This window comes from Gadus morhua, chromosome 10, assembly GCF_902167405.1.
Source record: "Gadus morhua chromosome 10, gadMor3.0, whole genome shotgun sequence".
Lineage (NCBI taxonomy): Eukaryota > Metazoa > Chordata > Actinopteri > Gadiformes > Gadidae > Gadus > Gadus morhua.
In genome coordinates this window covers 15,027,709-15,054,523 of record NC_044057.1, presented here as the reverse complement: position 1 = coordinate 15,054,523, position 26,815 = coordinate 15,027,709, and the positions used below count along the sequence as shown (strand labels likewise).

Here is a 26,815-nt window from a genome sequence, read left to right as displayed (position 1 = left end):
GGTAGCCGTCTCCACCATTTTCCTGACCTTCATTATTATCATTCTGGGATTGAGGTTTTGTCGGAGGAGAAAGCCCAGACTGTTATTTGATGGAGCGGTTGCTATTCCCAGCTCTTATCTCCCTCCAAACTACGCAGATGTGGACGGCACTGGAACTTTACGCAGCACATATAATTATGATGCGTATTTAACCACTGGATCGAGAACAAGTGACTTTAAATTCGTAACATCTTACAATGACAACACACTGCCTGCAGACCAGACCCTGAGAAAAAATCCTACTGACTTTGAAGAAGTGTTTGGAGACCTTGATGTTTCCCCTGAGGTAGGCATTTTAGCTGAACAAATTGTGAATTAAAAAGTATGTTTCCATTAAGTAATATAGTGTAAGCCAGTAGTAAATAATACATCATATTTCATGTTATGCGTGTCGGTCAAAAACGTAACAGTTTGGCACTTTCAAAATGGCTTCTACAAATGTTTCTTCAATCTTTACACTCTATTTTGTTCTGGTTGCACCAGTGTTAGGTCTCATGTCATTAAATGTGCAGAATCATCAAGGCAAATGAGACAATTGAAAACCTTTGTTATACTTTGATAACTTTTTATGGCCCATAACATGAAAGTAATGAATGTTAATGCATTACTTCATCAGTGTTTGATATTATGAATAATCAAATTATTCTGCCCAGACTTTTCTGTACATCATCAATTATTAGTTCATATTTAAATTATTTGCATCCTACATGTGACATGAGCATCATGTAAAGAGCGATCTAAATACAAAGGGTTAATGTGGACTTCACTTACCAAAAGGGTGATACATATATGTTGTCTTATTGATTGACTTATTGAATATCAAGTTTAGATTTGAGTAGGTTTTCTTTGCATTTAATTCAACTCTTAGAGGGACATAAGCCTTGTTGTTCGGAGTAACGGTTGATAGATATAGATCGTTCCGAACCAATCAAGTGTGTGTGTGATTGTGTGTGGTTAGAGGTTACGGTCACAGATCTGGATGTTCATGTCATCACTTTATCACTTGTATCTTTACCTTGCTGTCTCGTTGCTCTAATATCTAGTTTAATTTCTACCATAACGCCTACTTGTCTTTCGTCCTATAGTTCTAACCAGTGACCCTGATATTTTGAACGCAGACTATTAGAAATGTCAATCTCCTGCTCTCCATAGGTTTTCTGTCCTCCCAGAGCATCTTTATACGTTGCTCCCAGCATCACAGTACACTCTGCTGCACTATGTGGAGGAGTGACGTGAAGGTGTAATTGTAAAGTCAGCAAATGTCTGAGGCTTTTGGTCCTGCTTCTGCTTTTCCTTTTCCTAGCTGTCTCTTTGTCCATGGTGCTGAAGAGTTTGTATAGAGCTGTAATCTGTTTTAAATCCTTCATGAAGATCATACGGTTCAATTTGATATTTTTTTAATGTGTTTAGTAGGTTTCATTGGCATTGGTCAACAATTACCTGCATATGGTGTGCATATTGGATAATGTCGTGTTTACCTATTCAAAGAGAGTTTTAAAGAAAGAAGACAGATCTGCTGAATGGATTATTGTCTTTTGGTGTTCCACAAGTTATGAGTTATGGCCCCTCTCAATGTGTTATGCACCCTGATGACTCAGGAGGTCGCTATTTACCTGCAATAGAGTAGACCTGCAACACAATATGAGAGTCAGCCGTTCAAACCAACAGCTCGTCACGAGAACAGTACTAAGCAGAGTTTCGTAGAAAAGCGGTCGTCTATCAAAGGCCGGTGGTCGTTCTATATTTTTTGATCAATGCCGTTTCCATAGGGCTTTGTTAGAAATCCCGAACCTATATCGTCTTAATTGTTTTTATGCTCGGTTAAGAAAGATGGAATATTGCGGGAAGGGTCATTTCGTGTTTTCATTTTTAGTAGGCCTATCTGGACTGATTTCCATTCATGGCGACCTGAGTTATTCAGTTCAAGAGGAGATGAAGAGTGGATCAGTTATCGGGAGTATCGCCAAGGACCTGGGACTTACATTGGACATATTATCTGCTAGGAAGGCACGCATTGAATCAGAGGAAAACGAACAGAGGTATTGTGAAGTCAATCTACGAAGCGGAGAGCTCATTGTTTCAGAGCGACAGAGAGGAACAATGCGGACAAACACCTTCGTGTGTTCTTAAATTCGAGCTCCTTTTAGAATCTCCCTTAGAATTACACCGTGTGTCACTACAGATACAAGACATAAACGACAATGCACCGAGTTTCCCGACGAATAAAATCAAGCTGGAAATAAGCGAATCTGCTGACAAAGGAGCTCGATATCGCGTTAATGCGGCTCATGATGAAGATATAGGCCAAAACGGTGTTCAGAGTTATAGTCTGCAACGAAATGAATACTTTGTGTTCAATGTACAAACTACAAGTGCTGGAACTAAATATGGTGAATTGGTTTTAGAAAAGGATTTAGACAGAGAAGAGCAGAAGGAAATTAAATTGTCTCTTTTAGCCCTGGACGGTGGATCACCTCAGAGATCAGGCACAGTAGTCATACACGTCACTGTGTTGGACTCTAATGATAACGCCCCAGTGTTTAGTCAGGCTGTGTATGAGGCCAGTCTTCCTGAAAACGCTCCGCTGAAGACCCGTGTGTTGACTGTTAGCGCTGCGGACGCAGACGAGGGTGTTAATGGAGAAGTAACATATGAACTAGGCCGGATATCTGATAGGTCACGAAAACTGTTGTCACTTAATGAACAGACTGGAGAAATATTTGTTGCAGGTGATTTAGATTTCGAGGAGGGATCAAAATATGAGATTCTTGTTCAGGCAAAAGATGGATTTGGTATTTCCTCAGACTCTCAAGTCCTTATAAGTATTACAGATGTTAATGACAATGCCCCTGTCATAGCCTTGAAATCCTTAACCAATCCAGTATCTGAAGACGCATCACCTGGTACGGAGGTGGGCCTTATTAACGTGCAGGATAGAGATTCAGAGAAAAACCGAAAGGTTAGGTGTTCTCTTCAGCAACATGTTCCTTTTAAACTTATTCCTTCGATTAAAAACTATTATTCGTTGGTAACAACAGAGAAACTAGACAGGGAACTAGTGTCTGAATACAACATTACAATATCCGCCACCGACGAGGGCTCTCCTCCTCTGACGTCAGTCAAAGTTGTTCACATCTCAATAGCTGACGTCAACGACAACCCACCTGTGTTTGAGGAACAGTCGTATAGCAGCTATGTCCCTGAGAACAACAAACCGGGCCACAGTCTGTGTTCTGTTAAGGCCCATGACCCAGACTGGAGACAAAACGGTACAGTGATCTATTCTCTTTTACCTGGTGAAGTCAACGGTGCTCCAGTCTCCTCTTATCTATCTGTTAACGGGGATACCGGAGTTATCCAAAGTGTCAGGTCATTTGATTATGAACAGTTTAGGAGTTTTAAAGTCTATTTAATGGCACGAGACAACGGTTCTCCTCCACTCAGCAGCAACGTGACTGTGAGTGTCTTCATAACGGATGTAAATGACAACACTCCTCAGATACTTTACCCCGCCCCAGAGGGAAACTCCTTCATGACTGAACTGGTACCCAAAGATGCACAAGGAGGTTCTCTGGTTTCCAAGGTGATAGCAGTTGATGGGGACTCTGGACAGAACGCCTGGCTGTCCTATCAGATCATTAAGTCCACTGATCCGGGAATTTTCAAAATCGATCTGCACAGTGGGGAGATCAGGACCCAGCGAGACATTTCTGATTCTGACAACATGAAACAGAACATTGTAGTCGCTGTAAAGGATAACGGACAGCCCTCCCTCTCTGCTACATGTTCCATGTTTTACTGATTTCTGATAACTTGGCTGAAGTACCAGAACTGAAGGACTTGGCTGATGAAGATAGCAGTTCTAAATTAACTTCTTATCTGATCATTGCGCTGGTGTCCGTCTCCACCTTTTTCCTGACTTTCATTACTATCATTCTGGGATTCAGGTTTTGTCGGAGGAGAAAGCCCAGACTTTTATTTGATGGAGCGGTTGCTATTCCCAGCTCTTATCTCCCTCCAAACTACGCAGATGTTGACGGTACTGGAACTTTACGCAGCACGTATAATTATGATGCATATTTAACCACTGGATCTAGAACAAGTGACTTTAAATTTGTCACATCTTACAATGACAACACACTGCCTGCAGACCAGACCCTGAGAAAAAATCCAACAGACTTTGAAGAAGTGTTTGGAGATCTTGATGTTTCCCCTGAGGTAGGCATTTTAGCTGAACAAATTGTGATTCAACACGTATGTTTCAATTAGGAAGTTTATTGTAAGTCTATCGTATTTAATACATTGTACTTCATCTTAGGTGAAGTACAATGTATTTGTTCAGTACACACTGAAAAAAAATGTGTTCAGTTCACACTGTTTGATGTTTCAAAATGGCTTCTACACATGTTTGTTCAATCTTTACCCTCGTTGTGTTCTGTTTGTCAGCCCCTGTTGCACCAGTTAGCCTCACATAATGAGTTGTGCATAATCATCAAAGCTGCACCAATTGAAAAGCTCTGGGAAACTCTGATAATGTTATAAGGATGTTAAAAATAATGTACTGAATTTAATGCAATCAATCATAAAGTTTATATTATAATGAATAATCAGTATATTGTCCTTACAATACCAATTATAACTTAATGTTTAAATTAAATGCAGTGTACCTCAGTTATGAGTATCATATTATTTAATATTTAGAAGGTCAATATTTAGCAGGTCAACAGATTGACAGATTATGTTATTCTTCATTTCATACACCTCATAGATGTCGTCTATTGAAGGGGTTTCCTGTTCAGGATGTTAACAGTTGATAGATATGGATATTTACTTATCAATTCTGTGTGTGTGTGTGTGTGTGTGTGTGTGTGTGTGTGTGTGTGTGTGTGTGTGTGTGTGTGTGTGTGTGTGTGTGTGTGTGTGTGTGTGTGTGTGTGTGTGGTGCAGGGATGTGGGTCACAGATCTGAATATGAAACCCCATCTCACAGAAATACGTGACATTGTCACGTCATTTAATTTATCTATTCATTCGTGATCTGGGACACGTCATTTCAAAATTTTCTTGCCAAAAAGCACAAATTTCAAACTCATGTACCTAATGTCCCTATGACAATAATTTATTGTTTATTTTTCTCATTTGTTTCAAGATTTTTTCAACACAAACACAGAAAAAATGTCTGTGATAACTAACAATATGGGTGGCCAATATGTTTTGGCCACCCGTTTCTATTTTCACCTTTGATTTTGAGAATTTGTGACAATTCAAGGATATATTTAACTGCAGGTGCGCTGCTCTGTAGGCAAACTGCGACGGAAAAAAGGTAGCTGCTTCATCTCTTCTTTTTGAAATTGTAGGCCTATGTCTTAATGTTTATTTAATCTAGCCATCTATTGTCCTGATTATTTGTAGGCTATGTGAATGAAAGTGTGCGTCGATGCCTCAGTGTCGCGAGCGGACGTTGCCATGAAATTTGTGCTTTTTTGGCACAATTGAAATGATGTGTCCCAGATCATGAACGAATAGATTAAATGACGTGACAGTGTCACGTATTTCCATGAGATTGGGTTGGAATTTGTATACCATCACTTAAAATGTGTATATTTTAAATACTTTCTCGTTAAGTTATTCTAACTTCAGGCCTACTCCCCCATCACAATTATTCCTGATGTTTTGAATCCAGCCTCTTAGAAGTGTCCATCTCCTGCCCTCCATAGGTTGTATGTACTCCCAGAGCATCTGTGTATGTTGCTCCCAGTGCCGCAGTACGCTCTGCTTCACTATGTGGAGGGGTTACTTGAATGTGGTTGTACATTCTGCACACACCTGTGGTTATGGTCCTGCTTCTACTGCCTTATTCCTTGCTGTGTCTCTGACCATGGTGCTGGAAGGTGTATATAGAGTTGTACACGTCTTAACTATTTCATTCGGAAAACACACTTCAATTACATATTTCCTAAATGGGTTGATTAGGGTTAATTTGAATGAGTACAAATTTTCACTACATATGGTGTGCATATGGGGTGATGTCATGTTGTCCTAATACAAAGTCCTTTAAAGAAAAAAGTTGACTGCACAACTGAACTGAACAATGGATTATTTGGTGTCCCAAGAGTTGTAAGTTATAGCCCCTCTCAATGTGCTTTACACCCTGATGACTCAAGAGGTCGCTATGCACCTGCAATAAAGCAGTCCTGCAAGATAATATAAGAGTTAGCCGTTCCACCCACGACCTCGTGACGAGAGCATGCAGGACAAAGCAGAGTTTCGTTGAAAAGCGGAAGGATATCAAAGGCCGATGGTCTTTCTTTATATTTTATCAATTCAATTACCTTAGGGCTTTGTTAGAAAACCTGAACCTATCGACTATATTGTCTATTACTCGAATAAAGAGGATGGAACATTGCGGGATGGGTCTTCGTTTATTTTTATTTTCCTTATTTGTGCTGCATTACGTTCATGGCGACCTGAGCTATTCGGTTCAAGAGGAGATGAAACGCGGATCTGTTATCGGGAATATCGCCAAGGACCTCGGACTTACGTTGGACATATTATCTACTAGGAAGGCCCGTATTGAAACAGAGGAAAACGAACGGAGGTATTGTGATGTCAATCTAAAAAGCGGAGAGCTCATTGTTTCAGAGAGAATCGACAGAGAGGAACAATGCGGAGAAAAGCCGTCGTGTGTTCTTAAATTTGAGCTGCTTTTGGAATCTCCATTAGAATTACACCGTGTATCACTACAGATACAAGACATAAACGACAATTCGCCAACTTTCCCTACGGATATTATCAAGCTGGAAATCAGTGAATCTGCAGTCAAAGGTGCTCGATATAGAGTGGATGCTGCTCATGATGAAGATATAGGCCAAAACGGTGTTCAGAGTTACACTCTGCAAAGGAACGACAATTTTGTTTTAAATGTACAAACTACTAGTGCTGGCAGTAAATATGGAGAATTGATTCTCGATAAGGAATTAGACAGAGAGGAGCAGCAAGATATTAAATTATTCCTCACGGCTCTGGATGGAGGTTCTCCTCAGAGATCAGGCACAGTGGTCATACACGTCACAGTGTTGGACGCTAATGATAACGCCCCAGTGTTTAGTCAGGCCGTGTATGAAGCCAGTCTGCCTGAAAACGCTGCGTTAAAAACCCTTGTGGTGGCCGTAAGCGCAACAGACGCGGACGAGGGCGTAAATGGTGACGTCACATACGGACTGAGCCGGGTATCTGATAAAACACGTAAATTGTTTACACTTGATCGACTGACTGGGGAGATATTTGTCGCCGGTGACATAGACTTTGAGGAGGGATCAAAATATGAAATATTTGTGCAGGCAAAAGATGGATATGGTCTTTCTTCTGATACTAAAGTGATAATAAGCATAACTGATGTTAATGACAATACCCCAGTTATATCGCTGAAGTCATCGACCAATCCCGTACCTGAGAACGTGTCACCTGGTACGGAGGTGGGCCTTATTAACGTGCAGGATAGAGATTCTGAGAAAAACCGAAAGGTTAGGTGTTCCCTTCAGCAACATGTTCCTTTTAAACTTATTCCTTCAATTAAAAACTATTATTCTTTGGTAACAACAGAGAAACTAGACAGGGAACTAGTGTCTGAATACAACATTACAATATCCGCCACCGATGAGGGCTCTCCTCCTCTGACGTCAGTCAAAGTTGTTCACATCTCAATAGCTGACGTCAACGACAACCCACCTGTGTTTGAGGAACAGTCGTATAGCAGCTACGTCCCTGAGAACAACAAACCAGGCCACAGCCTGTGTTCTGTTAAGGCCCATGACCCAGACTGGAGACAAAACGGTACAGTGATCTATTCTCTTTTACCTGGTGAAGTCAACGGTGCTCCAGTTTCCTCTTATCTATCTGTTAACGGGGATACCGGATTGGTCCAAAGTGTCAGGTCATTTGATTATGAACAGTTTAGGAGCTTTAAAGTCTACGTAATGGCACGAGACAACGGTTCTCCTCCGCTCAGCAGCAACGTGACTGTGAGTGTCTTCATAACGGATGTAAATGACAACACTCCTCAGATACTTTACCCCGCTCCAGAGGGAAACTCCTTCATGACTGAACTGGTACCCAAAGCTGCACAAGGAGGCTCTCTGGTTTCCAAGGTGATAGCAGTTGATGGGGACTCTGGACAGAACGCCTGGCTGTCCTATCAGATCATTAAGTCCACTGATCCAGGACTTTTCAAAATCGATCTTCACAGTGGGGAGATCAGGACCCAGCGAGACATTTCTGATTCTGACAACATGAAACAGAACATTGTAGTCGCTGTAAAGGATAACGGACAGCCCTCCCTCTCTGCTACATGTTCCATGTTTTTACTGATTTCTGATAACTTGGCTGAAGTACCAGAACTGAAGGACATGGCTTATGAAGACAGCAGTTCTAAATTAACATCTTATCTGATCATCGCGCTGGTATCCGTCTCCACCTTTTTCCTGACTTTCATTATTATCATTCTGGGATTGAGGTTTTGTCGGAGGAGAAAGCCCAGACTGTTATTTGATGGAGCGGTTGCTATTCCCAGCTCTTATCTCCCTCCAAACTACGCAGATGTGGACGGCACTGGAACTTTACGCAGCACATATAATTATGATGCGTATTTAACCACTGGATCTAGAACAAGTGACTTTAAATTTCTCACGTCTTACAATGACAACACACTGCCTGCAGACCAGACCCTGAGAAAAAATCCAACAGACTTCGAAGAAGTGTTTGGAGACCTTGATGTTTCCCCTGAGGTAGGCATTCTAGCTGAACATATTGTGATTTAAAAATTATGTTTCCATTAAGAAATATATTGTAAGCCTCTTGAATTGAATACATTATACTGCACATTATGTCTCTCAGAATGTATTTTCTACGTAACACAGTTTGTTATTTAAAATGGTACATCATCAATTCATATTTAAATTCAGTGCATTCTACATGTGATATGAGCATCCTATTAGCCGGCTTCTAGATATAACACGTTAATGTGGACAACACTTACCAAAGGGGTGACACATATGTTGACATATTGACTTGTTGAATATCAAGTTTAGATTTGCGTAGGTTTTCTTTGTATATAATTAAAGTCTTGGGTAGACATACGTGAAGGCCTTTGTTGCTCGGGTTAACGGTTGATAGATATTGATCTTTCCGAACCAATCACATGTGTTTGTGTGTGTGTGTGTGTGTGTGTGTGTGTGTGTGTGTGTGTGTGTGTGTGTGTGTGTGTGTGTGTGTGTGTGTGTGTGTGTGTGTGTGTGTGTGTGTGTGTGTGTGTCGTCAGGGGTGAGGGTCACAGATCTGGATGTTCATACAATCCCTTTAACACTTGTATCTTTACCTTGTTGTCTCGTTGCGCTAATGTCTAGTTTAATTTCTACCGTAAGGCCTAGTTGTCTTTCTACCCAGATATTTTGAACGCAGACAATTAGAAATGTCTATCTCCTGCTCTCCATAGTTTTTCTGTCCTCCCAGAGCATCTTTGTCTATTGCTCCCAGCATCACAGTACACTCTGCTGAACTATGTGGAGGAGTGACATGAAGGTGCGGTTGTAAAGTCAGAAAATGTCTGATGCTTTTGGTCCTGCTTCTCCATTCCTTTTCTTAGCTGTGTCTCTGTCCATGGTGCTGGAGAGTTTGTATAGAGCTGTACACCGTCTTAACTCCTTCATGAAGATCATACGGTTCAATTCAATTTTTTTTTAAATGTGTTCATTAGGTTGCATTAGCATTGATCAACAATTACCTGCATATAGTATGCATATTGGGCAATGTCATGTTTACTTAATTCAAAGAGAGTTTTAAAGAAAGAAGACAGATCTACTGAATAGAATACTACCTTTCGGTTTTAAACGAGTTATGAGTTATGGCCCCTCTTAATGTGTTATACACCCTGATGACTCAGGAGGTCGCTATTTACCTGCAATAGAGTAGACCTGCAAAATAATATAAGAGTCAGCCGTTCCAACCTACAGCTCGTCACGAGAGCAGTATAAGCCGAGTTCCGTAGAAAAGCGGTAGTCTATCAAATGCCGATGGTCGTTCTATATTTTTGATCAATTCCGTTTCCTTGGTGCTTTGTTAGAAAACCCGAACCTAGGCCTATATCGTCTTCATTGTTTTTTTGCTCGGTTTAGAAGGATGGAATATTGCGGGATGGGTAATTTCGTGTTTTTATTTTTAGTATCTGGACTGCATTCTATTCATGGCGACCTGAGCTATTCAGTTCAAGAGGAGATGAAGCGTGGATCTGTTTTCGGGAATATCGCCAAGGACCTCGGACTTACATTGGACACATTATCTTCTAGGAAGGCTCGCATTGAATCAGAGGAAAACGAACGGAGGTATTGTGATGTCAGTCTAAGGAGCGGAGAGCTCATTGTTTCAGGGAGAATCGACCGAGAGGAACAATGCGGACAAAAACCTTCGTGTGTTCTTAAATTCGAGCTCCTTTTAGAGTCTCCCTTAGAATTACACCGTGTGTCACTACAGATACAAGACATAAACGACAACGCACCGAGTTTCCCGACGGATAAAATCAAGCTGGAAATAAGTGAATCTGCTGTCAAAGGAGCTCGGTTTCGCGTGAATGCGGCTCATGATGAAGATATAGGCCAAAACGGTGTTCAGAGTTATAATCTGCAACGAAATGAACACTTTGCGTTCAATGTACAATCTACAAGTGCTGGCACTAAATATGGCGAATTGGTTTTACAAAAGGATTTAGACAGAGAAGAGCAGAAGGAAATTAAGTTGTCTCTTTTAGCCCTGGACGGTGGATCTCCTCAGAGATCAGGCACAGTAGTCATACACGTCACTGTGTTGGACGCTAATGATAACGCCCCAGTGTTTAGTCAGGCCGTGTATGTGGCCAGTCTGCCTGAAAACGCTCCGCTGAAAACCCGTGTGGTGACTGTTAGCGCTGCGGACGCAGACGAGGGTGTTAATGGAGAAGTAACATATGAACTAGGCCGGATATCTGATAGGTCACGAAAACTGTTTTCACTCGATGCACAGACTGGAGAAATATTTGTTACAGGTGAAATAGACTTCGAGGAGGGAACCAAATATGAAATAATTGTGCAAGCAAAAGATGGATTCGGTATTTCCTCAGACTCTCAAGTTCTTATAAGTATTACAGATGTTAATGACAATGCTCCTGTCATATCGCTGAAATCAGTAACCAATCCCGTACCTGAGAACGTGTTACCTGGTACGGAGGTGGGCCTTATTAACGTGCAGGATCGAGATTCAGAGAAAAACCGAAAGGTTAGGTGTTTTCTTCAGCAACATATTCCTTTTAAACTTATTCCTTCAATTAAAAACTATTATTCTTTGGTAACAACAGAGAAACTAGACAGAGAACTAGTGTCTGAATACAACATTACAATATCCGCCACCGATGAGGGCTCTCCTCCTCTGACGTCAGTCAAAGTTGTTCACATCTCAATAGCTGACGTCAACGACAACCCACCTGTGTTTGAGGAACAGTCGTATAGCAGCTATGTCCCTGAGAACAACAAACCGGGCCACAGCCTGTGTTCTGTTAAGGCCCATGACCCAGACTGGAGACAAAACGGTACAGTGATCTATTCTCTTTTACCTGGTGAAGTCAACGGTGCTCCAGTCTCCTCTTATCTATCTGTTAACGGAGACACCGGAGTGATCCAAAGTGTCAGGCCTTTTGATTATGAACAGTTTAGGAGCTTTAAAGTCAACGTAATGGCACGAGACAACGGTTCTCCTCCACTCAGCAGCAACGTGACTGTGAGTGTCATCATAACAGATGTAAATGACAACACTCCTCAGATACTTTACCCCGCCCCAGAGGGAAACTCCTTCATGACTGAACTGATACCCAAAGCTGCACAAGGAGGTTCTCTGGTTTCCAAGGTGATAGCGGTTGATGGGGACTCTGGACAGAACGCCTGGCTGTCCTATCAGATCATTAAGTCCTCTGATCCGGGACTTTTCAAAATCGATCTTCACAGTGGGGAGATCAGGACCCAGAGAGACATTTCTGATTCTGACAACATGAAACAGAACATTGTAGTCGCTGTAAAGGATAACGGACAGCCCTCCCTCTCTGCTACATGTTCCATGTTTTTAGTGATTTCTGATAACTTGGCTGAAGTACCAGAACTGAAGGACATGGCTTATGAAGATAGCAGTTCTAAATTAACATCTTATCTGATCATCGCGCTGGTATCCGTCTCCACCTTTTTCCTGACTTTCATTATTATCATTCTGGGATTGAGGTTTTGTCGGAGGAAGAAGCCCAGACTCTTATTTGATGGAGCGGTTGCTATTCCCAGCTCTTATCTCCCTCCAAACTACGCAGATGTGGACGGCACTGGAACTTTACGCAGCACGTATAATTATGATGCGTATTTAAACACTGGATCTAGAACAAGTGACTTTAAATTTCTCACATCTTACAATGACAACACACTGCCTGCAGACCAGACCCTGAGAAAAAATCCAACAGACTTTGAAGAAGTTTTTGGAGACATCGATTCTTCCCCTGAGGTAAAAAATGTGTCAAAAAAAATAATACTCTTTCCACTTCTCACCAATGCAGCTTGCCGCCCTAATTCAGCTTCTGTCATGTATCTATCACATTTCTATAAAATAATCTCAATGTCAAAGACCCTTTCATAGTCAAAATTGGTTCAGGCTATTTATTTTTGAAACAACACGGTATTTGCAGTCTCACACAGTGCTTTTGTTAATATGTTTCATATTTTAGGTATTTCATTGAGGATTAAAGTAAGCTTATGTTTCTGTTGCATACCTAAGGAAAGGACTACATTATGGAATTTGGATCCATCTAATTTGGTTGTGTAACAACAGTACTTGGTTGCTGAAGGACCAGTTAAGGATGTGGCCATTTCTTTCTATCTGTGCTGTATGAAGCACAGCAACTACAATTTGGTTTTCTGGAGTGAGCAAAAAATTATTACTTGTTTTAAATTAAGATTTTTCATCTTGGGGGACAGAGTCTTGATTGTTCAATATATCCAAAGAAACACTTTTTGCTGTCACATCAAACATTCTGTCGGTTTTATATGCAGTATAGTTTGTGTTTTCTCTCACCTGTTACTTTCTCTGTGCCAAGCTTTTCACCCCTAGTTCCCCTTTGTTCATTAGTTGCAGACTTCAGAACCTACTCTGCAACATAGTTGACTGTGTAATCTGAGGACTGTATTTTGCCACTATGTGTTTGCTGCTCTGAGCACAATTTTACTGTTACACTATCAGGAGGACTGACTGAGGGGTTGAAAAGTCTGCATGCTGAGCTCTGTCTGATGGATCTCTGTTACTACTGACCTACTGCATGATATGTCGCTGTCCATGGTGCTGGAATAGCTTTGGGTTGTCTATGCCAACTGAAACGACATTAGGAATACTATATTAGCCACCCATTCAATTTATATGATGGAACACTTGTTTCATCAGGTAGAATTGGTCAAATAGTAATTCCATATAATGCAAATATGATGTAATTTATTGTTTAAATTAGTCAGGTGCTCAAACAAAAAGCACAAGTGAATAGAATAGCGTTTGGTGTTACATGAGTTATAACCACTATTATAGTGTTATACTTCTTGATGACTCAAGGTGTCGCTATGCACCTACAATAGATTTTAACGTAATATAATCGTCAGTCTATCCACCCACCACCCCTTGACAATAGCAGAAGGCAGACAAATCCGGAGATTCGTTGAAAAGCGGAGGGCTTCCTTTCCATAGATATAATACATTCATTTTGTGGGTTGTAAGAAATACCGAGCCTATTGATTCTATCGTAAATTGCTCTGGATACCAGGATGGAAAACCAAGGGATTTTATTTTTTGTCTTTTTATTGTATGCACTGCATTACGTTCATGGCGACCTGAGCTATTCAGTCCAAGAGGAGATGAAGCGTGGATCTGTAATCGGGAATATCGCCAAGGATCTGGGACTTAGATTGGACATATTATCTGCTAGAAAGGCTCGCATTGAAACCGAGGAAAACCAACGGAGGTATTGTGAAGTCAATCTAAAGAGAGGAGAGCTAATTGTTTCAGAGAGAATCGACCGAGAGGAACAATGCGGAGAAAAGCCGTCGTGTGTTCTTAAATTCGAGCTCCTTTTGGAATCTCCATTAGAATTACACCGTGTATCACTGCAGATACAAGACATAAACGACAATGCACCGAGTTTCCCGACGGATATTATCAAGCTGGAAATCAGTGAATCTGCTGCCAAAGGAGCTCGGTATCGCGTTAATGCGGCTCACGATTCAGATGTAGGCCAAAATGCTATACAAAGTTACACTCTTCAACGGAATAACCACTTTATTTTGAATTTACAAACTACAAGTGCCGGTAGTAAATATGGCGAATTGGTTTTAGAAAAGGAGTTAGACAGAGAGGAGCAGCAGCAAATACGATTATTGCTCACGGCTCTAGATGGTGGTACTCCTCAGAGATCAGGCACAGTAGTCATAGACGTCACTGTGTTGGACGCTAATGATAACGCCCCAGTGTTTAGTCAGGCCGTGTATGAGGCCAGACTTCCGGAAAACTCTCCGTTGAAAACCCATGTGATTACGGTGAGCGCTACTGACGCAGACGAGGGCGTTAATGGGGACGTTACATATGAACTTAGCCGAATGTCAGATAAATCACGGAACATGTTTTCACTTGATGGTCAGACTGGGGAGATATTTGTTGCAGGAAACATTGACTTTGAAGAGGATTCAAAATATGAAATGTTTGTTGAGGCCAAAGATGGATATGGACTTTCATCAGATTCAAAGGTGATAATAAGTATTACGGATATAAATGACAACGCCCCGGTCATAGTGTTGAAATCCTTGACCGCTCCAATACCAGAGAACGTGCCACCTGGTACAGAAGTAGGCCTTATTAACGTGCAGGACAGAGATTCAGAGAAAAACAAACAAGTCCGTTGCTACATTCAACAAATGGTTCCTTTCAAACTGATTCCCTCAATCAAAAACTATTATTCTTTAGTGACCACGGATAAACTAGACCGTGAAGATGTTACTGATTACAACATTACAATAACTGCTTCCGACACCGGTTCACCGCCGCTGTCATCTTTGAAAACAATTCAGGTCTCTGTGGCTGATGTAAACGACAACCAACCTGTGTTTGAGGAACAGTCGTATAGCAGCTATGTCCCTGAGAACAACAAACCGGGCCACAGCCTGTGTTCTGTTAAGGCCCATGACCCAGACTGGAGACAAAACGGTACAGTGATCTATTCTCTTTTACCTGGTGAAGTCAACGGTGCTCCAGTCTCCTCTTATCTATCTGTTAATGGAGACACCGGAGTGATCCAAAGTGTCAGGTCGTTTGATTATGAACAGTTTAGGAGCTTTAAAGTCTATGTTATGGCACGAGACAATGGTTCTCCTTCGCTCAGCAGCAACGTGACTGTGAGTGTCTTCATAACGGATGTAAATGACAACACTCCTCAGATACTTTACCCCGCCCCGGAGGGAAACTCCCTCATGACTGAACTGGTACCCAAAACTGCACAAGGAGGTTCTCTGGTTTCCAAGGTAATAGCAGTTGATGGGGACTCTGGACAGAACGCCTGGCTGTCCTATCAGATCATTATGTCCACTGATCCTGGACTTTTCAAAATCGATCTGCACAGTGGGGAGATCAGGACCCAGCGAGACATTTCTGATTCTGACAACATGAAACAGAACATCGCAGTCGCTGTAAAGGATAACGGACAGCCCTCCCTCTCTGTTACATGTTCCATGTTTTTACTGATTTCTGATAACTTGGCTGACCTACCAGAACTGAAGGACATGGCTTATGAAGATAGCAGTTCTAAATTAACATCTTATTTGATCATCGCGCTGGTATCCGTCTCCACCTTTTTCCTGACTTTCATTATTATCATTCTGGGATTGAGGTTTTGTCGGAGGAGGAAGCCCAGACTTTTATTTGATGGAGCGGTTGCTATTCCCAGCTCTTATCTCCCTCCAAACTACGCAGATGTGGACGGCACTGGAACTTTACGCAGCACATACAATTATGATGCGTATTTAACCACTGGATCTAGAACAAGTGACTTTAAATTTGTCACATCTTACAATGACAACACACTGCCTGCAGACCAGACCCTGAGAAAAAATCCAACAGACTTTGAAGAAGTGTTTGGAGACCTTGATGTTTCCCCTGAGGTAGGCACCCTCTTGAGATTATTCTTGATATTTTCAGAGATCCAACACAACAATTGTTACTCTCTAATTTTTCGTTGTTTTAGATTTGCTCATTGTTGAGCATTTACGACACAGAGACACAGTGTAAAAATGTGAGGCAGATTGTGGCTTGGGTGTTTGACTCCCATCCAAAAGATCTTCATATCCCAGTATCATGCATATTTTGAGCAGGACCTGGAATACTTCTCAGACACAGGTTAAACGAATGGGGATACTCACAAGGAGCTTCAGAAAGGCTGATAAAAGGTTAATGAATCAAATGACAAATTTTAAGATTGCAACTTTTGCTTGAGTTGAATTTTGTTGAGTACAAGATTAAGCAAATCATTTGCATTTTTGCAGTGCTTGTTTTTGAGAAAAAGCCGTTCCTCCTTCTGAACTTTGGATCAAAGAAATGAAGATTAATTGTATTACTTAATGCATGTATTTGATATGGAAATAATGTCGCTATTAAACAACAATACTGAAGTACATAATTGAGTTGTCATATGAGCGTAAACAAAAATGATGTATATTATATCTTAGTCAGTTAAAGAAGATGAATTATATTTTCAAAATCGCAGCCAAAACATTGCAGTCATGCTGATTAAAAGAAGAATGTTCTGCCTCTGTCCGTGGTGCAGTCTTTCTATGATGACCCTGAACCTTTTATGTTTCAAAGCACATACCGCTGTGTCTTTGGATTGCATTGGCATGTGTTCTTCTCATTAATAGTTGAGTATATGCATTGCATATACACGCGCTGTGTGTTAAATCTCTAGTATACTCATGGTGTCACTATAGACCAGCAAAGCGCTATGATACCGACCCTCATGTCCATAGTGCGTGTTGACGGGCTCGAGCACAAAGCCAAGGCTTGCGTGCACGGACGCAACGGATGAAACTAGTAGGGAGAAAACCGTCTTCAGTACAGTTGCTTTAATAGGGTGTAGCTAAACTGGGAATTGTTTTTTTTTGTGTGATCGACGAGTCACGACTGTGTGTTGGACATCTCTTGTACGAAAATGGAAGACAGACATTGTGGATTCTACGGTTTGATTTTCGTTTTCATTTGTTTACTGCACTTCACAAATGGCGAGCTTGACTATTCAATTCAGGAGGAGATGAAGCTTGGTTCTATCATTGGAAATATAGCAAAGGATCTTGGGATAGACGTTGGAAGATTGACTGCTCGCAAAGCTCGTATTGAGACGGAACGAAATACAGCATACTGTGATATAAATCGTCGTACAGGAGACCTGACCGTCGCGAAGAGAATAGACAGAGAAGAGCTCTGTGGAGAAAAGGCTTTGTGTTTCCTCAAATTTGAGCTTCTATTTGAATCTCCCTTAGAATTGCATCGCATGTCACTGAAAATCGACGACATCAACGATAACACACCACTGTTCCCGAAGGATACAATCAAACTGGAAATTAGAGAATCCGCTGACAAAGGAGCTCGCTACCGCGTCAACGCGGCCCATGATGCAGATGTCGGCCAGAACGGCGTTCAAAGCTACATGCTCCAGGAAAATAATCATTTTATTTTAAATACTCAAACCACAAGTGCTGGAATCAAATATGCTGAATTGGTTTTAAATCAAGAATTAGACAGAGAGGAACAAAAGGGAATTAAATTATTGTTAACGGCTCTTGACGGTGGTACTCCTCAGAGATCCGGTACTCTAACTATAGACGTCACTGTGTTGGACGCTAATGATAACGCCCCTGTGTTTAGTCAGGCCGTGTATGAAGCCAGCCTGCCGGAAAACTCTCCGTTGAAAACTCACGTAATCACTGTCGGCGCTACTGACGCAGACGAGGGCGTTAATGGAGAGGTTACATATGAATTTAACAAAATGTCAGATAAGTCACGAATGCTTTTTTCACTTGATCAGAAAACAGGTGACGTTACTGTTATAAGTGACATTGACTTTGAAGAAGGATCGAAATATGAAATATATATAGAGGCCAAAGATGGTTATGGTCTCTCTACAGATACAAAAGTTATTATATTTATTACAGACGCCAATGACAATGCTCCAATCATATCGTTAAAATCGTTGACCAATCCAGTGCCTGAGAATGTATCACCTGGTACAGAAGTAGGAATAATTAACGTGCAGGATATGGATTCAGAACAGAACCGACAGATCCGTTGCTTTATTCAACAAAACGTGCCATTTAATCTAATTCCTTCTATCAAAAACTATTATTCTCTGGTGACCACCGATAAACTAGATCGCGAATTAATGCTTCATTATAACATTACAATTACTGCTATCGACGAGGGCTCTCCACCTCTGTCCTCATTAAAAACTGTTCAAGTCTCTATCGCTGATGTCAACGACAACCCACCTGTGTTTGAGGAACAGTCGTATAGCAGCTATGTCCCTGAGAACAACAAACCGGGCCACAGCCTGTGTTCTGTTAAGGCCCTTGACCCAGACTGGAGACAAAACGGTACAGTGATCTATTCTCTTTTACCTGGTGAAGTCAACGGTGCTCCAGTCTCCTCTTATCTATCTGTTAATGGAGACACCGGAGTGATCCAAAGTGTCAGGTCATTTGATTATGAACAGTTTCGGAGCTTTAAAGTCTATGTAATGGCACGAGACAATGGATCTCCTCCGCTCAGCAGCAACGTGACTGTGAGTGTCTTCATAACGGATGTAAATGACAACACTCCTCAGATACTTTATCCCGCCCCGGAGGGAAACTCCTTCATGACTGAACTGGTACCCAAAGCTGCACAAGGAGGTTCTCTGGTTTCCAAGGTGATAGCAGTTGATGGGGACTCTGGACAGAACGCCTGGCTGTCCTATCAGATCATTAAGTCCACTGATCCAGGACTTTTCAAAATCGATCTGCACAGTGGGGAGATCAGGACCCAGAGAGACATTTCTGATTCTGACAACATGAAACAGAACATTGTAGTCTCTGTAAAGGATAACGGACAGCCCTCCCTCTCTGCTACATGTTCCATGTTTTTACTGATTTCTGATAACTTGGCTGAAGTACCAGAACTGAAGGACATGGCTTATGAAGACAGCAGTTCTAAATTAACATCTTATCTGATCATCGCGCTGGTATCCGTCTCCACCTTTTTCCTGACCTTCATTATTATCATTCTGGGATTGAGGTTTTGTCGGAGGAGAAAGCCCAGACTGTTATTTGATGGAGCGGTTGCTATTCCCAGCTCTTATCTCCCTCCAAACTACGCAGATGTGGACGGCACTGGAACTTTACGCAGCACATGTAATTATGATGCGTATTTAACCACTGGATCTAGAACAAGTGACTTTAAATTTCTCACGTCTTACAATGACAACACACTGCCTGCAGACCAGACCCTGAGAAAAAATGCAACAGACTTTGAAGAAGTGTTTGGAGACCTTGATGTTTCACCAGAGGTAGGCATTGTGGCAAAAAAAAGAGAAAAATTGTAATCTCTTTCTCATGCAATTAGTTTGTATAGGACGGTTTGACTGTTCAAATGAGCTCTTTCAGCCATGTATTTTTCCTTGCAGCCCCACACAGTGAGATAATTTGTGAGTGTATACTTTAGATGTTCATTATTTAATCAAGCATAAAGTTGGTTATTTAATGTTGCATTCCTATTTAGTGTCTTATATTACAGCATTTTCATTCATTTCATGGGGTTGTAAAACAAAGTAATTTGTTGCTGAAGATGAAGTTAAGGATGTAAGAGACCTTTCTTACTTTCTGTGGTGTAAGTAAGAGAAAAAAATGTTGAGTTTCTCTCCGCACTGTTTGGGACATATATCTTTACATGGACTTGAGTGATGCGTTTGTTCAAGATATCCCACAAAAATAACTTTTTACCGTCACATAAAACATCCTGTCTGGTTTCTATGTGGTATAATTTTTGTTTTTCTTCCTGCTCTAACTTTCTCTTTGCCCAGTCTGTCACGACGAGTGCCACTTTGTTGTTGAGTATTTGAGGGCTTCAACCTGTACCCGGCATAGTCTTCTGAGTAATCCGAGGACTTTATTTTGCCTTATCATGTGTTAGCTGCTCCAACCAGTATATTACTGCTACACTATGTGGATGACAGATTGTGGTGTGTGACAGTCTGCATGCTGAGCTCTGTCTGTTGGATTTCTGTTACTAGTGACCTACTGCATGCTGTGTCGCTGTCCATGGTGCTGGAATGTTCTTTCAGTGCTGTTTACCATTGCAATGCCTTCGTAAATACCATACCATTCAATTTAAATTGATTTATCCTTGTTTTATTAGTAAGCATTGAATCAGTTATTGATTGATAATAGCCTATAGTGTGCAATTTATATTTTTGCCGAATTCCCGGACTTTCAAAAATGGAGCTGAAACGAGAACTTAATTCATCAGCAGGCCTATTTGGTGTAAATGTTCATACATCAACTCATAATGTGTTGTTCTTCCTACTGACTCATGGTGTCGCTATGCACCTGCAATTGAGTTAAAAGAATGCCGTCGTCAGCATTACCACCACATATTGACGCCAACAGAAGGCTACAAAGCTTGGACATCGTGCTACGGCGGTATTTAAGCCGTATGATATTTTCCTAAAAATAAAACTCGTTACAGCGTTGTTGGCATTCTCGAAACACCTATATGGTATATTATTCTGTTTTACAATGGAACTCAGTCGGTTGAGCCTTTCTGTCTCTTTATTTTTATTTTTTGGACTACTTTTCGTTCATGGCGACCTGAGCTATTCGGTTCAAGAGGAGATGAAGCGTGGATATGTTATTGGAAATATCGCCAAGGATCTGGGATTTGAAGTCGGAATATTATCTATTCGAAAGACTCGTATTAAAACGGTGGGAAGCGAACGAAGGTATTGTGATATCAATCTTCAAAGCGGAGAGCTCATTGTTTCAGAGAGCATCGACAGAGAAGAACAATGCGGAGAAAAAACGTCTTGTGTTCTTAAATTTGAGCTGCTTTTGGAATCTCCGTTGGAATTACACCGTGTATCACTACAGATACAAGACATAAACGACAATGCACCGCGTTTCCCGACGGATATTATCAAGCTGGAAATAAGTGAATCTGCTGTCAAAGGAGCTCGGTATCGCGTCGACGCGGCTCATGATGAAGATATAGGGCAAAACGGTGTTCAGAGTTACACTTTGCAACGGAATAACCATTTTCTTCTAAATATACAAACTACAAGTGATGGCAGTAAATATGGAGAATTGATTCTCGATAAGGAGTTAGACAGAGAGGAGCAGCAGGATATCAAATTATTGCTCACGGCTCTAGATGGTGGTTCTCCTCAGAGATCAGGCACAGTAGTAATAAACGTCATTGTGTTGGACGCTAATGATAACGCCCCCGTGTTTAGTCAGGCCGTGTATGAGACCAGTCTGCCTGAAAACTCCCCGTTAAAAACTCACGTGATTACCGTGAACGCAACAGACGCGGACGAGAGCGTTAATGGTGAAATAGCATATGGATTTAGTCGCATATCTGAGAAATCAAGAAAATTGTTTTCACTTGATCGTCAAACTGGGGAGATATTAGTTGCAGGCGACGTAGACTCTGAGGAGGGTTCAACATATGAAATGTTTGTGCAGGCTAAAGACAGTTACGGTCTCTCTTCAGATACAAAGGTAATAATAAGTATAACTGATGTGAACGATAATTCGCCAGTAATATCAATAATATCGTTGACCAATCCTGTACCAGAGAACGTGTCACCTGGTACAGAGGTGGGACTTATTAACGTGCTGGATAGAGACTCAGGAAAAAATAAAGAAATCCGTTGCGCTATTCAGCAAAACCTTCCTTTTAAACTTATTACTTCAATCGAAAACTATTATGCTTTGGTAACCACAGAGAAACTAGACAGGGAACTAGTGTCTGAATACAACATTACAATATCTGCTACCGATGAGGGCTCTCCGCCTCTGTCGTCAGTCAAAGTGGGTCACATCTCAATAGCTGACGTCAACGACAACCCACCTGTGTTTGAGGAACAGTCGTATAGCAGCTATGTCCTTGAGAACAACAATCCGGGCCACAGCCTGTGTTCTGTTAAGGCCCATGACCCAGACTGGAGACAAAACGGTACAGTGATCTATTCTCTTTTACCTGGTGAGGTCAACAGTGCTCCAGTCTCCTCTTATCTATCTGTTAACGGAGACACCGGAGTGATCCAAAGTGTCAGGTCGTTTGATTACGAACAATTTAGGAGCTTTAAGGTCCAGGTGATGGCCAGAGACAACGGTTCTCCTCCACTCAGCAGCAACGTGACTGTGAGTGTCTTCATAATGGATGTAAATGACAACACTCCTCAGATACTTTACCCCGCCCCAGAGGGAAACTCCTTTATGACTGAACTGGTACCCAAAGCTGCACAAGGAGGTTCTCTGGTTTCCAAGGTGATAGCAGTTGATGGGGACTCTGGACAGAACGCCTGGCTGTCCTATCAGATCATTAAGTCCACTGATCCGGGACTTTTCAAAATCGATCTTCACAGTGGGGAGATCAGGACCCAGCGAGACATTTCTGATTCTGACAACATGAAACAGAACATTGTAGTCGCTGTAAAGGATAACGGACAGCCCTCCCTCTCTGCTACATGTTCCATGTTTTTGCTGATTTCTGATAACTTGGCTGAAGTACCAGAACTGAAGGACATGGCTTATGAAGATAGCAGTTCTAAATTAACATCTTATCTGATCATCGCGCTGGTATCCGTCTCCACCTTTTTCCTGACTTTCATTATTATCATTCTGGGATTGAGGTTTTGTCGGAAGAGAAAGCCAAGACTGTTATTTGATGGAGCGGTTGCTATTCCCAGCTCTTATCTCCCTCCTAACTACGCAGATGTGGACGGCACTGGAACTTTACGCAGCGCATATAATTATGATGCGTATTTAACCACTGGATCTAGAACAAGTGACTTTAAATTTCTCACGTCTTACAATGACAACACACTGCCTGCAGACCAGACCCTGAGAAAAAATGCAACAGACTTCGAAGAAGTGTTTGGAGACCTTGATGTTTCCCCTGAGGTAGGCATTTTAGCTGAACATATTGTGATCTATAAATTATGTTTCCATTAAGAAATATATTGTAAGCCTCTTGAATTGAATACATTATACTGCACGTTATGTCTCTCAGAATGTCTTTTCACCGTTTGTTATTTAAAATGGTACATCATCATTTATTACCGGCATCTCAATATAACACGTTAATGTGGACAACACTTACCAAAGGGGTGACATTTATGTTGACATATCTATTGACTTGATGAATATCAAGTTTAGATTTGCGTAGGTTTTCTTTGCAAATAATTAAAGTCTTAGGTGGACAGACGTGAAGGCCTTTGTTGTTCGGGTTAACGGTTGATGGATATGGATCTTTCCGAACCAATCACATGTGTGTGTGTGTGTGTGTGTGTGTGTGTGTGTGTGTGTGTGTGTGTGTGTGTGTGTGTGTGTGTGTGTGTGTATGTCTCTGTCCATGGTGCTGGATAGTTTGTATAGAGCTGTACACCGTCTTAACTCCTTCATGAAGATCATACGGTTCTATTCGATATTTTTTAAAAGTTTTCATTGGGTTTCATTAGCATTGATCAACAATTACCTGCATATGGTATGCATATTGGGCAATGTCATGTTTACTTAATTCAAAGAGAGTTTTAAAGAAAGAAGACAGATCTACTGAATAGAGTACTACCTTTTGGTTTTCCACGAGTTATGAGTTATGGCCCCTCTCAATGTGTTATACACCCTGATGACTCAGGAGGTCGCTATGCACCTGCAATAGAGTAGACCTGCAACATAATATAAGAGTCAGCCGTTCCATCCAACAGCTCGTCACGAGAACAGTACTAAGCCGAGTTCCGTAGAAAAGCGGTCGTCTATCAAATGCCGATGGTCGTTCTATATTTTTGATCAATTCCGTTTCCTTAGTGCTTTGTTAGATAACCCGAACCTATATCGTCTTTATTGTTTTTTTGCTCGGTTTAGAAGGATGGAATATTGCGGTATGGGTAATTTCGTGTTTTTATTTTTAGTATCTGGACTGCATTCTATTCATGGCGACCTGAGCTATTCAGTTCAAGAGGAGATGAAGCGTGGATCTGTTATTGGGAATATCGCCAAGGACCTCGGACTTACATTGGACATATTATCTTCTAGGAAGGCTCGTATTGAATCAGAGGAAAACGAACGGAGGTATTGTGACGTCAATCTACGAAGCGGAGAGCTCATTGTTTCAGAGAGAATCGACAGAGAGGAACAATGCGGACTAAAACCTTCGTGTGTTCTTAAATTCGAGCTCCTTTTAGAGTCTCCCTTAGAATTACACCGTGTGTCACTACAGATACAAGACATAAACGACAATGCACCGAGTTTCCCGACGGATAAAATCAAGCTGGAAATAAGGGAATCTGCTGTCAAAGGAGCTCGGTTTCGCGTGAATGCGGCTCACGATGAAGACATAGGCCAAAACGATGTTCAGAGTTATAGTCTGCAACGAAATGAATACTTTGTGTTCAATGTACAATCTACAAGTGCTGGCACTAAATATGGCGAATTGGTTTTACAAAAGGAATTAGACAGAGAAGAGCAGAAGGAAATTAAATTGTCTCTTTTAGCCCTGGACGGTGGATCTCCTCAGAGATCAGGCACAGTAGTCATACACGTCACTGTGTTGGACGCTAATGATAACGCCCCAGTGTTTAGTCAGGCCGTGTATGTGGCCAGTCTGCCTGAAAACAGTCCGCTGAAAACCCGTGTGGTGACTGTTAGCGCTGCGGACGCAGACGAGGGTGTTAATGGAGAAGTAACATATGAACTAGGCCGGATATCTGATAGGTCACGAAAACTGTTTTCACTCGATGCACAGACTGGAGAAATATTTGTTGCAGGTGAAATAGACTTCGAGGAGGGAACCAAATATGAAATAATTGTGCAAGCAAAAGATGGATTTGGTATTTCCTCAGACTCTCAAGTTCTTATAAGTATTACAGATGTTAATGACAATGCTCCTGTCATATCACTGAAATCAGCAACCAATCCCGTACCTGAGAACGTGTCACCTGGTACGGAGGTGGGCCTTATTAACGTGCAGGATAGAGATTCAGAGAAAAACCGAAAGGTTAGGTGTATTCTTCAGCAACATGTTCCTTTTAAACTTATTCCTTCCATTAAAAACTATTATTCTTTGGTAACCACAGAGAAACTAGACAGGGAACTGGTGTCTGAATACAACATTACAATATCTGCCACCGATGAGGGCTCTCCTCCTCTGTCGTCAGTTAAAGTTGTTCACATCTCAATAGCTGACGTCAACGACAACCCACCTGTGTTTGAGGAACAGTCGTATAGCAGCTATGTCCCTGAGAACAACAAACAGGGCCACAGCCTGGGTTTTGTTAAGGCCCATGACCCAGACTGGAGACAAAACGGTACAGTGATCTATTCTCTTTTACCTGGTGAAGTCAACGGTGCTCCAGTCTCCTCTTATCTAACTGTTAACAGAGAAACTGGAGTGATCCAAAGTGTCAGGCCTTTTGATTATGAACAGTTAAGGAGCTTTAAAGTCTATGTAATGGCACGAGACAACGGATCTCCTCCGCTCAGCAGCAACGTGACTGTGAGTGTCTTCATAACGGATGTAAATGACAACACTCCTCAGATACTTTACCCCGCCCCAGAGGGAAACTCCTTCATCACTGAACTGGTACCCAAAGCTGCACAAGGAGGTTCTCTGGTTTCCAAGGTGATAGCTGTTGATGGGGACTCTGGACAGAATGCCTGGCTGTCCTATCAGATCATTAAGTCCACTGATCCGGGACTTTTCAAAATCGATCTTCACAGTGGGGAGATCAGGACCCAGAGAGACATTTCAGATTCTGACAACATGAAACAGAACATTGTAGTCTCTGTAAAGGATAACGGACAGCCCTCCCTCTCTGCTACATGTTCCATGTTTTTACTGATTTCTGATAACTTGGCTGAAGTACCAGAACTGAAGGACATGGCTTATGAAGAAAGCAGTTCTAAAATAACATCTTATCTGATCATCGCGCTGGTATCCGTCTCCACCTTTTTCCTGACTTTCATTATAATCATTCTGGGATTGAGGTTTTGTCGGAGGAGGAAGCCCAGACTGTTATTTGATGGAGCGGTTGCTATTCCCAGCTCTTACCTCCCTCCAAACTACGCAGATGTGGATGGCACTGGAACTTTACGCAGCACATATAATTATGATGCATATTTAACCACTGGATCTAGAACAAGTGACTTTAAATTTCTCACATCTTACAATGACAACACACTGCCTGCAGACCAGACCCTGAGAAAAAATCCAACAGACTTTGAAGAAGTGTTTGGAGACATCGATTCTTCACCTGAGGTAAAAAATATACATATGTGTCCAAAAAGAAAATGCTCTTACCGCCTCTCACCAATGCAGCTTGCTGCCCTATTCAACTTCTGTCATACAACTATCACATTTCTATAAAATAATCTCATTGTGAAAGATCCTTT

At 41.6% G+C, this 26,815-nt stretch overlaps 9 protein-coding genes and 1 pseudogene across 13 annotated transcripts in view; all 10 read left to right on the top strand.

Moving 5' to 3' along the window:
* Positions 1 to 26,815, top strand: part of LOC115552155 (protocadherin gamma-C5) — a 297,188-nt gene that overhangs the window by 78,631 nt on the left and 191,742 nt on the right. Inside the window, exon 1 of one of the 5 annotated variants that reach the window (XM_030367999.1) lies at positions 10,072 to 12,599. The exons of 3 other annotated variants lie outside the window; for them this stretch is intronic. In XM_030367999.1, coding sequence (XP_030223859.1) covers positions 10,212 to 12,599 — 2,388 coding nt within the window. In that variant the 5' untranslated portion in view covers positions 10,072 to 10,211. Of the gene's footprint in view, positions 1 to 10,071; positions 12,600 to 23,354; positions 26,682 to 26,815 lie in introns of those variants that run through there. One more of the 5 variants, XM_030367998.1, reaches the window with a different exon arrangement.
* The window catches only part of LOC115552186 (protocadherin gamma-A11-like), a 136,054-nt gene that overhangs the window by 75,270 nt on the left and 33,969 nt on the right, over positions 1 to 26,815 (top strand). The gene's annotated exons all lie outside the window — the stretch shown is intronic.
* Positions 1 to 26,815, top strand: part of LOC115552161 (protocadherin beta-15-like) — an 88,013-nt gene that overhangs the window by 27,229 nt on the left and 33,969 nt on the right. The gene's annotated exons all lie outside the window — the stretch shown is intronic.
* LOC115552194 (protocadherin beta-15-like) overlaps positions 1 to 26,815 on the top strand; it is an 80,467-nt gene that overhangs the window by 19,683 nt on the left and 33,969 nt on the right. The gene's annotated exons all lie outside the window — the stretch shown is intronic.
* The window catches only part of LOC115552195 (protocadherin beta-15-like), a 69,242-nt gene that overhangs the window by 8,458 nt on the left and 33,969 nt on the right, over positions 1 to 26,815 (top strand). The window lies entirely within an intron of this gene.
* LOC115552190 (protocadherin gamma-A9-like) overlaps positions 336 to 26,815 on the top strand; it is a 60,449-nt pseudogene continuing 33,969 nt past the window's right edge.
* LOC115552191 (protocadherin beta-15) lies at positions 5,502 to 9,228 on the top strand. The gene has a single exon (XM_030368045.1). The coding sequence runs from the start codon at positions 6,434 to 6,436 to the stop codon at positions 8,852 to 8,854; it is 2,421 nt and encodes an 806-aa protein (XP_030223905.1). The 5' UTR covers positions 5,502 to 6,433; the 3' UTR covers positions 8,855 to 9,228.
* Positions 13,693 to 16,396, top strand: LOC115552171 (protocadherin beta-15-like). The gene has a single exon (XM_030368028.1). The coding sequence runs from the start codon at positions 13,901 to 13,903 to the stop codon at positions 16,379 to 16,381; it is 2,481 nt and encodes an 826-aa protein (XP_030223888.1). The 5' UTR covers positions 13,693 to 13,900; the 3' UTR covers positions 16,382 to 16,396.
* LOC115552193 (protocadherin gamma-A11-like) overlaps positions 17,165 to 26,815 on the top strand; it is a 43,620-nt gene continuing 33,969 nt past the window's right edge. The window contains exon 1 of the mRNA XM_030368047.1: positions 17,165 to 19,713. Within this exon, the coding sequence (XP_030223907.1) occupies positions 17,326 to 19,713 (2,388 nt within the window). The 5' untranslated portion in view covers positions 17,165 to 17,325. The remainder of the gene's footprint in view (positions 19,714 to 26,815) is intronic.
* The window catches only part of LOC115552192 (protocadherin gamma-A11-like), a 41,056-nt gene continuing 33,969 nt past the window's right edge, over positions 19,729 to 26,815 (top strand). Inside the window, exon 1 of the mRNA XM_030368046.1 lies at positions 19,729 to 23,329. Within this exon, the coding sequence (XP_030223906.1) occupies positions 20,942 to 23,329 (2,388 nt within the window). The 5' untranslated portion in view covers positions 19,729 to 20,941. The remainder of the gene's footprint in view (positions 23,330 to 26,815) is intronic.

Coding starts and splice junctions, on each gene's coding strand:
- LOC115552191 (XM_030368045.1), top strand. CDS start 6,434: ATGGAACATTGCGGGATGGGTCTTCGTTTATTTTTATTTTCCTTATTT.
- LOC115552171 (XM_030368028.1), top strand. CDS start 13,901: ATGGAAAACCAAGGGATTTTATTTTTTGTCTTTTTATTGTATGCACTG.